The sequence below is a fragment of the Chiroxiphia lanceolata genome, chromosome 6 (genome assembly GCF_009829145.1).
Source record: "Chiroxiphia lanceolata isolate bChiLan1 chromosome 6, bChiLan1.pri, whole genome shotgun sequence".
In the NCBI taxonomy this organism is placed as follows: domain Eukaryota; kingdom Metazoa; phylum Chordata; class Aves; order Passeriformes; family Pipridae; genus Chiroxiphia; species Chiroxiphia lanceolata.
Genome location: NC_045642.1, coordinates 61,007,766 through 61,021,162, shown reverse-complemented (window position 1 = coordinate 61,021,162; position 13,397 = coordinate 61,007,766). Strand labels below are relative to the sequence as shown.

At 56.6% G+C, this 13,397-nt stretch overlaps 1 protein-coding gene across 2 annotated transcripts; it reads right to left on the bottom strand.

Annotated features, from left to right (window-relative positions):
- Positions 1–2,805: 2,805 nt before the first annotated feature.
- On the bottom strand, positions 2,806–11,587 carry LOC116788811 (maestro heat-like repeat family member 5). 2 transcript variants are annotated; one of them, XM_032691981.1, is made up of 16 exons: positions 11,269–11,587; positions 10,973–11,216; positions 10,669–10,733; positions 9,880–10,554; positions 9,561–9,697; positions 6,127–6,274; positions 5,718–5,905; positions 5,492–5,629; positions 5,251–5,365; positions 4,942–5,079; positions 4,510–4,686; positions 4,217–4,372; positions 3,958–4,059; positions 3,730–3,832; positions 3,431–3,475; positions 2,806–3,119 (listed from the first exon to the last, which is right to left on the bottom strand). In XM_032691981.1, exons 2-16 carry the CDS (start codon positions 11,073–11,075, stop codon positions 3,028–3,030), a joined length of 2,382 nt encoding a protein of 793 aa, XP_032547872.1. In that variant the 5' UTR covers positions 11,076–11,216; positions 11,269–11,587; the 3' UTR covers positions 2,806–3,027. The 2 variants fall into 2 exon arrangements, with proteins under 2 accessions (XP_032547872.1, XP_032547871.1); XM_032691980.1 differs by having other exon boundaries at positions 10,973–11,587.
- Between the last annotated feature and the right edge of the window lie 1,810 nt (positions 11,588–13,397).

Sequence of the window (13,397 nt, the reverse complement as noted above, 5' to 3'; positions counted from 1 at the left end):
TGGTGTTCTGGAGTTGCTGCAGGATTTGGGCCAAAGGCAGTGGGATTGGGGCATAAGGGAAAAACCTGCCCTTCTCTGTCTGCTCCCAAGGTGTATGAGAGGGTTCTGAGGGCAGAATCCCCTCAGAGCTGTAGGAACAACTCATTTCCAAGATGGGGTGGTTGGAAAATAGGTAGAGAGGATCATTAATGCAAGAAGATTGGTAGAGCAGGGTGGGTTTTGTGGCAGGAGTAGGGTTGTGGGAGGAGGTCAGGCACCTGTGAGCTCAGATGTGAAACACCTGGGAATCAGAAAACACCAAGAGTGTGAGAGGGAGCCCAAAATGACACCAGAGACAGGGTTCATTTAGTGGGGGCTTATCCCACAGGGATTCCTGGAGTAATCCTGTAGAGGTTTGCAGTGATTGGAGCCTATTTTGGCTTTTCCAGTGGGACAGAAGTTCCAGGAGAAGGGTTGCATGGGGAAGTAAGGGTCATGGCAGAGCCAAGTGTCCAGCACTTGTGGCCAATAAACCCATGGGTGAATCCCTCAACTCTCCCTCGATGGAAATGGGGAGGTTTTGAGCTGAAAAATGACACTGGCCAGGGGTAGCACCTCCCAGAAAAAAATATTCATCCCTGGAACAATCCAACCAGTTCACGTTTTCACTCACAAAGCACCGTCATGACTCGTGATTTTGCTTTACATCAGGTCACACAGGGCACAAGGGTGTGGATAAAGGCCTTTTAATTGATTCCCAGTTCTCTGCAAGAGTTTTGGGGCTCTTGGCTGCAGAGAGATGCTCCTGCTCATACCTCTGCAGAAAGGTGGGTAACAGACCCCACTGGCAGCTGCTTGGTTGGTCTCTGCAGGTACAGGCAGAACCCAAGCCTGCTGTTCACAGCCTTTCCCCTTTCCCTGCCCCTCTCCCAGGTGCCATGGGACCCAAGGTGTGAAAGCACCACAGAGAGCAAGAGGGAGACATTTGTAGCTACCTCACTGGGAACTTTTTGGGAAGCACTTTTTTCAAGAAGCAAGCCCCTTGCCTCCAAAGGGGTTCCTCCAATCTATAGTTTCCTTGGGGAACACCAGCACATGCATAAGAAAGCCTGGCAAGGCTGAATTCCTTCTGGTCCTTTCAGAACAGGTACTCCAGCTCTAGCTCTTATTGCTCCAAGTGTGTTTTCCAGGTTCAGACTAGTGGCCTTCAGTGTGTCCTGCTGAAGCCAGGTAAAACCTGGAAAGCGAATTTAGTAGAGCAATGTAAGGATTAGAGAGAGTTAAACACAAATGCAGGTTTTAAGCAAGGCATAGAGAACTTAGTATTAAGAAATAGCAGAGGCAATAAATTCACTAGAATACAGGACACTCTGACATGAGAGAACACGAGCATGAACAGAAAGAACTAAAAATGCTAGCACACACAAAAAAGGACATATGGAAGAAACACAAAGGGAGATAAGAAAAGGGACAAGCCAAGAAATCAGGTACTCTTGCCAGATACTGAAAATCCCTGCCAAATGCACAAGGAAACTACTCAAATTTGGGAAGGTTCAAAAGTTTATGAAGATGATGATGAAAGGACACTGGGTTCATGATGAAGCAAGACAGGAACGACCACCGAAGTTCTCCCCAAATTAGAGACCACGCCTCAAACTCTGCCTCGACTCCGCCTGTTATGAATATTAAAAGTAGATGTTGCAAGATAATGAATATTCATAATATGTGATGTAATTGCTTGGCAAAAAGTGTATAAAAAGCTCAATTGTAAGTTTCTCGAGCGGAGCAGTGTGTCCAGGGCGACATGGCTGCTCCCCGGCCGTAAAAATAAATACCTCCTGCTTATAGACTGAAAATTCTGTCTCTGAGCAGTTCTTCCACGCCTTCTTTGGGGCACAAATTGGCATCACTGCGGAGGTCGACGCTTGAATAAAGACCTCCACAACTTTTCGGGGTGCACTGGTAAGGTGACTTTATTATAAAAGCGGGGTACAACTGAATGGCTTAAAGGGAGGAACAAAAAGAGCACTGCACAAAATGGCTCCAGCCGTAAATAACATGGGTAGGGAAGGCACTGGAACAGAAGGTGGGGTTCAGGAGGACCATGCAAATTATGACCATATAAGGAAAAAAACCCCATAAATATGCATCAACCAATCAGAACACAAGAATCACATAAAAAGGTATAACCTATACAAAGCCATACAATGACAATAAACCAAATTCAGAATTTATAATTTTCAATCCCTTAACAGTGTTCAGCGAGATTTTTAAGTGCACTTAATGTTGTGGAAGTGGCCCTTCACGATAGAGCCTTTTGCAGCCTGAAGTGCCCTTGTCCCTAGGTGTGTGTGCCCACGGTACACGGGGCAAAAGCAAGGCAGGAGCGGGCCCGTGAGCTGCAGGGCTGAGGGTTTGTGGCGATTGAGTTCCACAAAGATGCATCTCAGGGGGAGAAAGGGGATGTTTATTAATGTAAGGGGAATGGGAGGGATGAACCTTATTAAGCTAAGGGGAAGGATGAAATGGGGGGAGCAGAAGGTTTGGGAAGGGAAGGTTTGGGAAGGGAAGGTTTGGGAAGGTTTGGGAAGGTTTGGGAAGGTTTGGGAAGGGAAGGTTTGGGGAGGTTTGGGAAGGGAAGGTTTGGGAAGGGAATGTTAGGGAAGGTTTGGGGAGAGAAGGGGATATAATATGTTTATTATATTTGGTTTGGGGGGAAGGGGAGAGATGAACCTTCTTAAGCTAAGGGGAAAGGGAGGGATGAAGTGTGGGCAGGAGAAGGGAAGGAGAGGGGAGGGAAGAGAAGCTTTGGGAAGGGAAGGCTTGGGAAGATTTGGGAAGGGAAGGTTTGGGAAGGTTTGGGAAGGTTTGGGAAGGGAAGGTTTGGGAAGGGGCTGTCCATAGAGGTGGGCAGGCCAGGAGCTGCCTGGCCTTGCCGACTGGCTCAGTTGGGCCCAGCATCAGCTGAATCTCCAGCTCTGCTGAGAAGTGGTCTCGTCCCTTGGTCTCCCGGTGCTGTTGGAGGGACGCTGGTTGTGTGGCTGGAGATTACTTTGTTACTGCCCGTCTAAAAGCGGACAAGAATTCAGTCCGCATGGTGCAGTAGGACGGGCAGTCGTCTTGGCTCATGGCTTCAAAGGCTGGAAGAGAGAGGAACGGAGCCACGGTCAGAGCCTGGACGTGTGGGAACCCGAGGAGACCCTCCTGTCGGGGCCATCCCAGCCAGCTCTTGCCATGAGTAGGAGAGAGCAGGGGTCAACAGGATGAGTGGGAAGGTGCTGGCCCCCAATCCTCTCCCTGCCCCTGAAATGTGTCCCTGCTCTGCCCACAGCACCACTTGTCCATGCAGGGAGCAGAGCCCCATGCAGGTGGGGCAGGGATTGCAGCTCCCTGCCCACGGTCTGTGCTCCTCCCTACCAGCCCCCAGTGAGAGCCCACTGTCCTCACTCACCCCTCATGAGGAGCTGCAGGTCTTTCATGTGCCAGGCAGCGATCCCTGGGAACAGAGAGCGTGTCAGGGCCCCAGCAGCACAGCTCCCCCACCCACGGCCTCCTGGCCTGGCAGGGCTGAGCCCGGGGCCTTCCTGCATCGGGACACCCAAGGGCGCAGCTGGTAGAGGGTGGCAGCAGCCGCCAGGGCACTCGGGGCTCCCCAGCACATCCCTGGGCCTCATCCTGCTGCCTCTGGAGCAGCCGGGGCTGGGGCCGAGCTGCAGCGGGGCGGGGAGGGACCGCGGGCTTGTGGCTCACCCATGAACCTGACGGCCGCCTCTCGCAGGGGCTGCTGTGGGCTCTGTAGGTAGGGCAGGGCCTGGTGCAGGTGCTCGGCTCTTCGGCTCACGTCCTTGTCCATCTGCAGAGAGCAGGGGGGTGTCTGTGCCTGCAGCAGTGGCAGGGGCACAGGGCCAGCCCCTCACACTGGGCATCGGGGCCTGGGGCTTGTCCAGCCTGGGGCTGGGCCTTCGGGGTCATCCTTACCAGGCAATCACAGAACTTGAAGTGCTGCTCTTTCCTCAGCAGCTTCTCCAGGTCCCTTCTCTTGAGGAACCTTGCAGCGCAAAGCAGCACTTCTCGAGAGGCCTGCAGAGCAGCAGAGAGCGGGACATGGCACCACAGCCCAGGGCACAGCCCCTGTGTCCCTGAGCCAAGGCCAGGAGGAGGTTGGAGCCCTTGAGGCCCCAGGGCAGGAGGCAGCCCAGCCCTGTGCACAGGGACACCAGAGCCCACGAGTGCTCACCTCTGCCACGCACTGATTCTCGTCATGCCCATGGATGAAGAGTGGGACCAGGCTCTGGTGCACCTGTGTCTCCAAGAGCTGTGTTCCCTCTTCCGCCAGCACCTCCATCACCTCTCGGAAGAGGCGAATGGAGAGCAGCTGCACGTGGGTGTTGTCCTGGGCCAAAAGAGGAGAAAAAGACCTCAGCACTGGATGCTTCAGGCCCACCAGGAACAGGCACAGGCCTGAACATCCACAGGGCAAAGTTTCATATCAGCACTTAGTGCCTGGAGTTGGAGGGCACAAAGCCTTACATTGTGAAAGAGTGGCCGGAGCGCCTCAGCCAGCTTGGGGGCAGTGGAGATGAATGCCCGAATGTCTTCATCCCGGAGCACACTCTCAAACACAGAGAGGGTCATCATGACCAGCTCTCCGTCTGCATCAGGCAGCAGCTCCAGGAGGTGTTGGGACAGGCTGCAGATGCTTTGGGCCTGTGTGGAACACAGTGCTGTGCTGTCAAGCCTTGAACAGCTGCCCCACCAACAGCTCTGTGGTGGCACAACCCCACGCTGCTGCCCCGGGCCCCAGAGGCCAAAGGCCTGTCCTACAGGGCCTGGGCAGCTGCACAGGGAGGCAGGAGAGCTGGGAGCAGCTGCCACAGCTCCCAAAGCCCAGCCAAACCCAAGCGCCTCCCTTCCCCAGCCCCAGGCTGCCAGTGTGGCTTGAGCCGGGTGTCCCCTTCTCACCATTGAGGGATCCACAGCAAGCACCAGGAGGCCTCTGAGTGCCAGGCGCTGCCTCTCTGGGCACTGGCTCTGCAGGTTCCTCGACAGGATGGGCAGGACCCTGTCATGATATTTACTCCCATCCAGATAGTCCAGGACCTGGAAGGCAGAGAGCAGTGACGGGGTGCCCGGGCAGCAGGAGCCCAGAGCCGCCCAGGGCTGGGCCCAGGCAGCAGCACAGGGCGCAGGCACCATCCCGGGCAGCTGCGGCTGTGAGAGGGCAGAGAGGGGGAGGCAGCCGGGCCAGGCAGCGCTCGCCATCGGGCTCACCTCCACAAGGAGGGCCAGGGCAGGCAGCTCCCAACGAGGGTCCTCAGTGCTGAGCAGCCCCAGCAGGTGGATTGCCATGGGGGAATAGAAAGGGACCAAGACGTGGCACATCTCCCTGTCAGGGGGAAAGAAGGAACCATGGAGCCTGAGCAGGGTGGGCAAAGCTCCCTCAGCAGGCTGTGTGGGATGCCCCGTACCCAGGGCAGAGATGCTGGGGGCAGCGGTGACAAGGGTGTCTCACCTGGCCAGCAGCCCCACTGCATAGTGCTGGGTGTCAGCACAGACGAGCGTGTCCCAGCCACACTTGCGCTCCACTGACACCACCTCATTATCCCACTGCAGCCGGCACAGCAGGGCCTTGATGGTCTGGACCAAAAACCTGCGGGCAGAGCAAAGGCCAGGTCATGCTGGGAGTGCTGTCCTCAGTCCTGAGGCTATGGCAGGGAGAGAGGACTGGGATGGAGAACCTCTTGGGCTGGGTGGGAAGGCGGTGTTGCTCCAGGCATCCCCTCCAGAAGCTGTTCACCTCTTCTGGCACCTGCTCTGTGCTCATGGACACTTGGAACAGCAGAGCCACGAGCAGGTGGGGGACGTAATTCATGACTGCATCCTGGCACTTGGGCTCCTGGATGATCAGCCACAGTGCCAGGGTTGCCTGCAATCAAAGCACACAGAGACAGGGCTCAGTGCCAGAGGTCCATGTGTCAGGGCCCGAATGTGGGAGGGAGAGGCCAGGGGAGAGGCAGGGGGAGCAGCCTGCCTGGTGTCCCTGAACCTGCCCCTCAGCCACATTTGTAGCCCAAGGTCTGAGGTAGGGAGATGTAGGGGTGGGGGAGGTGACCTGGGGAGGAACAGAGGGCACTTCTAGAAACTCACAGCCAGGGCAAAGACATCTCTGCTGTCACCATCGGAGGTGGACATTCCATGCACTGGCCAATCCTCCATTGCTCTGAGCAGTACCGGCAGCACCTTCTCCACTGTTGTTCCCGAGGAGCCGATGCTTCTCCACATCATTGCAGCAGCTCTGTGGAGCCAGAGCTCTGCATCAGGGGGGTCTCAGCCCTGGCACCATGGCTTGGGGAGCTGTGGGGGCCCAGGTGACAGAGCCACGGTGCCTTGAGAGGCAGGGAGGGCACATGGCAGTAGGATTGGGGGCTGACAGGCCAAGGCTGGGAAATGGAGGGGCCCAAGGGTCCTGGAAGTCTCCATCTGTCTGGCAGACCACATGGGACAGGCTCTCCAGGATGAGGGGTTCTAAGGGTTGGTGATCCCTGAGCCAGCAAGGCAGCTGGGCCCTGTACCTGTCACACTCCGGGGCACAGCGCAGGAGAGTCATCACCACATCTCGTGGGTGTGCCTCAGCGAGCCTGCAGATGTTGGTGTGCATCCTGACACCTGGAGCCATGTGGGAGGTGAGGCACTGGTGCATGGATCTCACAATGGTCGGCACCTGGAGAGGCAGTGGGGGACAGTTGAAGAGGTGCCAGAGGGAGCAGGTTGCCCAGCTTCCCTGAGAAGTGCTTCCCTTCCCACCACACAGTGCTTCCCTTCCCACCACACAGTGTGGCCTCAAAGGCTTAGGGGCCAGCGGACCTGGCATGAGAGGCCACGAGACCCCTGGGGCACTTGAGCCCTGGCCACACGCTGCTTACTTACAGACACACTTGCCCTCCCTAAAAATCTGGAATGGCAGCTGTATTGAGTTTCTGTGGCCAGGTCTTTGTCCCTGGCCAGGAGGAGGCTGGAGCCCACAAAACCCCAGGGCAGGAGGCAGCCCAGCAACTGCCACGAGGACCCCAGAGCCCACAAGTGCTCACCTCTGCCACGCACTGGTGCTCATCATACTGCAGGAAGAACCACAGCACCAGGCTCTGATGCATCTGCATCTCCAAGGGCTTTGTTCCCCCTTCCACCAGTACCTCCATCACCGTTTGGAAGAAGCAAAAGGAGGACAGCTACACATGGGTGCAGAGGAGAAAAAGAGGAGAAAAAGACCTCAGCACTGGATGCTCCAGGTCAACCAGGTCCAGGCACAGGCCTGAACATCCACAGAGCACAAAGTTTCCTGGCAGCAGCCAGTGCCCGTGGCTGGGGGGCACAGAGCCTTACGTTGTCAAAGAGTGGCCGGAGCGCCTCAGCCAGCTTGGGGGCAGTGGAGATGAATGCCCGAATGTCTCTGTCCCGGAGCACATTCACAAACACAGAGAGGGTCATCATGACCACGTCTCCATCTTCATCAGGCAGCAGCTCCAGAAGGTGTTGAGACAGGCTGCAGATGCTTTGGGCCTGTGTGGAACACAGTGCTGTGCTGTCAAGCCCTGAACAGCTGCCCCACCAACAGCTCTCTGGTGGTGCAACCCCACGCTGCTGCCCCGGGCCCCCGAGACCAAAGGCCTGTCCTACAGGGCCCAGGCAGCAGAAGAGGGAGGCAGGAGAGCTGGGAGCAGCTGCCACAGCTCCCAAAGCCCAGCCAAGTCCAAGGGACTGCCTTCCCCAGCCCCAGGCTGCCCGTGTGGCTTGAGCCGGGTGTCCCCTTCTCACCATTGACAGATCCATCCAGAGCACCATGCGGCCTCGCAGAGCCAGGCGACGTCTCTCTGAGCACTCACTCTGCAGGTGCCTTGACAGGATCTGCTCAACACTGCTGTGACATCTCCTTGCGTCCAGATAGTCCAGGACCTGGAAGGCAGAGAGCAGTGATGGGGTGCCCTGGAATCAAGGAGCCCAGAGCCACCAGGGCTGGGCCCAGGCAGCAGCACAGGGTGCAGGCACCGTCCCGGGCAGCTGCGGCTGTGAGACGGCAGAGGGGGAGGCAGCCGGGCCAGGCAGCGCTCGCCATTGGGCTCACCTCCACAAGGAACTCCAGGGCAGGCAGCTCCCAACGGGGGTCCTCAGTGCTGAGCAGCCCCAGCAGGTGGATTGCCAGTGGGGAATGGGAGGGGGTCAATTGGTGGCGCATCTCCCTGTCAGGGGGAAAAGCATGAAACCTGAGCAGGGTGGGCAAAGCTCTCCCAGCACTGACTCACAGAGTCCTGGTCTTTCCCCAGCAGCTCAGGATGGGATGTGGGCACTATGGCAGGTGGCTCCTGCTGTGCACCCGCCTCCCGCAGCCTTTTCCAAGCTGCTCGGCCATCCCTTGGGGCCAAGGCCCTTTGGCCCATGCCCACGGGAGCTGTGTGGGGTGCCCGGTGCCCTGGGTAGAGATGATGGGAGCAGCAGGGACAAGATTGTCTCACCTGACATGCAGACCCACTGCATAGTGATGGGTGTCGGAATTCACAAGTGGGTCCCAGGCAAGCCTGTGCTTCCTTGCCATCCAAATATCCTCCCACGGCAGATGGCACAGCAGGGCCTTGATGGTCTCTACCAAGAACCTGTGGGTAGAGCAAAGGCCAGGTCATGCTGGTAGCGCTGGCCCCAGCCCCGAGGGCATGGCAGGGAGAGAGGACAGGGATGGAGCACCTCTTGGGCTCGGTGGGAAGATGATGTTGCTCCAGGCATCCCCTCCAGAAGGTTTTCACCTTTTCTGGCACCTGCTCTGTGCTCATGGACACTTGGAACAGCAGAGCCACGAGCAGGGGGGGGATGTAATTCATGACTGCATCCTGGCACTTGGGCTCCTGGATGATCAGCCACAGTGCCAGGGTTGCCTGCAATCAAAGCACACAGAGACAGGGCTCAGTGCCAGAGGTCCATGTGTCAGGGCCCGAATGTGGGAGGGAGAGGCCAGGGGAGAGGCAGGGGGAGCAGCCTGCCTGGTGTCCCTGAACCTGCCCCTCAGCCACATTTGCAGCCCAAGGCCTGAGGCAGGGAGATGCAGGGGTGGGGGAGGATGGAGAGCCACGGGAGAGGCAATGTGGGGAGGAGAAAAGGCCACTTCTAGAAACTCACAGCCAGGGCAAACACGTCTCTGTTGTCGCCATCCGAGGTGGACATTCCGTGCACTGGCCAATCCTCCATCACGCGGAACAATACTGGCAGCACCTTCTCCACTACTGTTCCCGAGGAGCCGATGCTTCTCCACATCAGTGCAGCAGCTCTGTGGAGCCAGAGCTCTGCGTCAGGGGGGTCTCAGCCCCGGCACTGTGGCATGGGCAACTGTGGAGGCCCATGTAACAGAGCCACAGTGCCTTGAGGGGCAGGGAGGGCACATGGCAGTAGGATTGGGGGCTGACAGGCTGGGAAATGGAGGGGCCTGAGGGTCCCGGAAGTCTCCATCTGTCTGGCAGACCACATGGGACAGGCTCTCCAGGATAAGGGGTTCTAAGAGTTGGTGATCCCTGAGCCAGCAAGGCAGCTGGGCCCTGTACCTGTCACACTCTGGGGCACAGCGCAGGAGAGTCATCACCACATCAAGTGGGTGTGCCTCAGCGAGCCTGCAGATGTCAGTGTGCGGAGACACGTGGAACGTGAGGTCGTGGTGGATGGACCAAACGATGGCCGGCACCTGGAGAGGCAGTGGAGGAGAGTTGGGGAGCTGCCAGAGGGAGCAGGTTGCCCAGCTTCCCTGAGAAGTGCTTCCCTTCCCACCACACTCTGCTGGCCTCAAAGGCTTAGGGGGCCAGCGGACCCGGCTTGAGAGGCCACGAGACCCCTGGGGGACTTCAACCCTGGCCACAGGCTGCTTACTGGCTTCCAACTGGAGACACCTTTCCCCTCCAAAAAGTGCAGATTGGGAGCATCAGTCACACTCTCAGCTGGCGTGGTGTCAGTGTTTCCGATGCCCTCACTCGTGGTGTCACTCTCTGCCATGAGATCCCTTGTTGTGGTTTCAGCATCAGTCGTGGCAGTCTCAGGGTTTGCTGCGTCATCCATCGGTGCCTCATCAGAGCTTGCTGTGCCCTCAGTCGGCATCGGTGTGATGTCAGCCTGTGCCACAAGGTCAGTGTTGGAGTCGGTTGTGTCACCAGCCAAAGCGGTGTCAGGCTTTGCTGTGCCGTCCATTGGTGCCGCGTCAGAGTGTGATGTGCCATCAATTGGCATCGGCGCCATGTCGGCCTTGGCCATGACATCTGTGGCTGCGGTGTCAGAGCCGGTTGTGTCTTCAGCCAAAGCGGTGTCAGGCTTTGCTGTGCAATGACTCAGTTCAGTGTCATCCTTCATGGTGAGATCGGCCAGTGCAGTGTCAGGGTTGGCCGTGTCCTCGGTCACAGCGGTGTCAGAGGTTGCCATGCAATCAATCAGCGCGGTGCTGCCATCAGGCTTCTCCTTGAGCTCAGCTGGCCTGGTGTCAGGCTCTGCCATGAGCTCAGGTGCTGTGGTCCTGGGTGTTGTACGCCGAATGCGCATGATTTTCAGCAACCTCTGCAGGACAAGAAAGGGCAGGGAAGAGAGGGAAGTCCGAGGGAGCGCTCCACCAGCAGTACCAGGCTGAGCAGGGACAGCAGGCCCAGCCCAGGGGGGGATGGCTGCAGGTACCTGAACTGCTCTGCGGAAGCGGCCACGGGGGCGGTCCTGCTCCTCTCTCCGCTCCTGGCCTGGATCTGTCAAAGAGCGAGCGCAGGCAGAGCTGAGGGGCTGCGGGAGAGGCCAGGGAACACAGCCCAGCCCTGCACTCCAGAGGCAGGGCTGGCCCTGGGGTGCCCCATGGATGGAGCAGGGATGCTGGGGGTCAGCCTGGGCCCCTCTTCCCCCCTCCCTTTCCCTGGGCGTGTCCACAGGGGACAGGAAGGGGCCAAGTTGGCTGCAGCCACCAGCCCTCTGGCCCAGCTCCAGCACTCACCCTGCTGCAGGGGCTCCTCAGCTTGCTGTGCTGGGGCCACCCCTGGGCCTCTCCTGTTCTTCCTCCTCAGCAGCCTGAACAGGCTGAAGCATCTCCCCGCCATCCCACAGTGTGGTATCAAGGGAACTTGCACGAGAGATGCCTTGGAAAATACCCTGGTGGGCAAATCTCACAAAATTGCCTCGAGGGTACCTTCCACAGGGACTGCAGGTGACCAAGTCCCGTGGTCTGGCCTCGAGGACACCTTCCACAGGGACTGCAGGTGACCAAGTCCCGTGGTCTGGCCTCGTAGGCACCTTCCACAGGCACTGGTGATGCCCAGAAAAGCTCCGGGTCACCAAGGCCCGTGGCCTGGCCTCGAGGGCCACTCCCACAGGGAGTGCGGATGCCTCGGAAAAACCTCCGGGTCACCGACTCCTGTGGTTTGGCCTCGAGGGAACTTGTAAGAAAAAGAACTCTCGGAATTGCTTCGGGTCAGCAACGAACGAGTTGGCTGCGAGGCGACTCCTCACAGCACCGCTCTCTCCCGTCCTGACCAGACGCGTGCTCCGAGCACTGTGGCGCGGCCGCGTTGACGACAAACACCTATATCAGGATGTGTCACAAAGGGCCCTTGGACACCCTGCCCTGTCCCATCCCATTGGTGACGGCCACCATGTCACAAAGGGCTCTGTGACACACTGCCATGGGCAGCTGCTCTGACCCCTTTGGCCGTGGTTCCACTGAAATCAGCAGCAACTCATTTGCCTTCAAATGGTCCATCAAGAGTCAAAAACTAAACAGAACCAAAAAAACCTGGGCTTTGTTTGGTTTGCAAAGGGTTTTTTATTAAGGGATAAGAATAAAATAGTTCCGGTAAGGGATAAAAGCCCTCAAGGAATAAAAGTTCCCTCAGTCTTCCAAAAGCACCCCAAACAAGGGAGGATATTGCAAAAACACTGATCCTCCCTCTAGTGCACAGAGCTGACTGGCCAGGAAAGTTTTGAAGGGCTTGAAAATACAAACTGAAATCTGTATGGGATGATTTGGAGTTGAGAGAGCAAGTGCTCCAGCCTTTCTAAGGCTTTCCAACTCATCCTAGGGACACTCAGGTGAGGTGCTTTAAAGTTCAGGCTGTCTTGAAATCTTGCCTGCAGCCATGAGGGAGTCCTGGGAAAGTCTTCTAAGAACTGTGGGTTGCCCCTGGTGGTCAGGGGGGGTTCTACCCTGCTTCATGTGGACTCCAAGGGACAGCTCTAAGGAAGGAGGAGAGAGAGGACTAAAATGTCCAGTGACAACTAGTGATGTTCTTGAGAGAGGAGATGAGGGGATTTTTCATTTGTGGGTGTTGTGATAGCAGAGGAGTGACAAGACACAGAAGTGAGAGCAGACACCCAGAGGAGAAAAAGAAATGTTTCTTTTGGACAAGCTCGCTGCTGGGATGGAGAAAGCCAAGAAGGCAGGAATAGTCAAACCAGGGAAAAATAAAACTACCCAGAATGATCACAGCTCGTGCTAAAATGCATTTCGGAAGAAACATCAATGCCCCTCCCTCCCAACTCCCAGCACCTCCCTCATCCAAAACCCCCAAAGAACTAAATCTTCGAGTCTTTGATGAGAAAGGAGTACTCTGTGTTTACTTGGCCATACAAGCTGTTAAAAGGTCTGGAGCTGGTCACTGCTGGACACAAGATCCCTGAGCATGTGGCGACTGGATTTTGTATGTTTTGACAATTTCTAAGGTGAAGCCTCTGTTCCTCCTGTGGTGGTTTGGGCTAGGCCTTCCTTGGTGACCAGTTTGTAACCAAGGAAGGGTCCAGATTTACCCAGTATTCCCTACGATTTTTACATAAAGCCCGACTATAAGAAAGGAGGGAAGGCCTTCGTTCTCTTTCCTTCTGGCGGCTTGGAGGTGCAGGTTCCCTACTGTTGAGTCTGTGGTGTTGGGGAGTGAGGCCTGGTAGGGCCTTGTCGACCTTGGGAGGCGGAGGCTGCCGGCGATCGTCCCAGAGCGACTCTCAGTTGTCCCAAGGAGAGTGGTGGGATATTTCTTTGCTAACTCTTTCGTTACTAGATCTCAGGCTACTGATTGGGATATATATATATTTTTTTATTTTGGTTTTGTTCCCTTTCCCTTCCCCCTTCCCTTTCCCTTGTGAAATTGTATATATATTTTAATTGTATATAATTGCAATATAAGTGTAAATATATTTATATATATATCACTTTAGCCGTCTCTCTCTCGTTTCGGGTTTTCTTGGTTGTTTTTCTCCCTCTTCTCCCTGAGGTCTGGGGGGGGTGGGGGAAACTCTTGTGGTAAGGTTTGGAGACTTGGCAGGGAGCCAGCTTCAAACCATATCACCTCCCCAGGCTGACCTGTCCTATGTGAGCTCCAAAAAATCTTCCACACTTCTTTTCTTCGGCTAATAGGGACAGATTAAGGAAC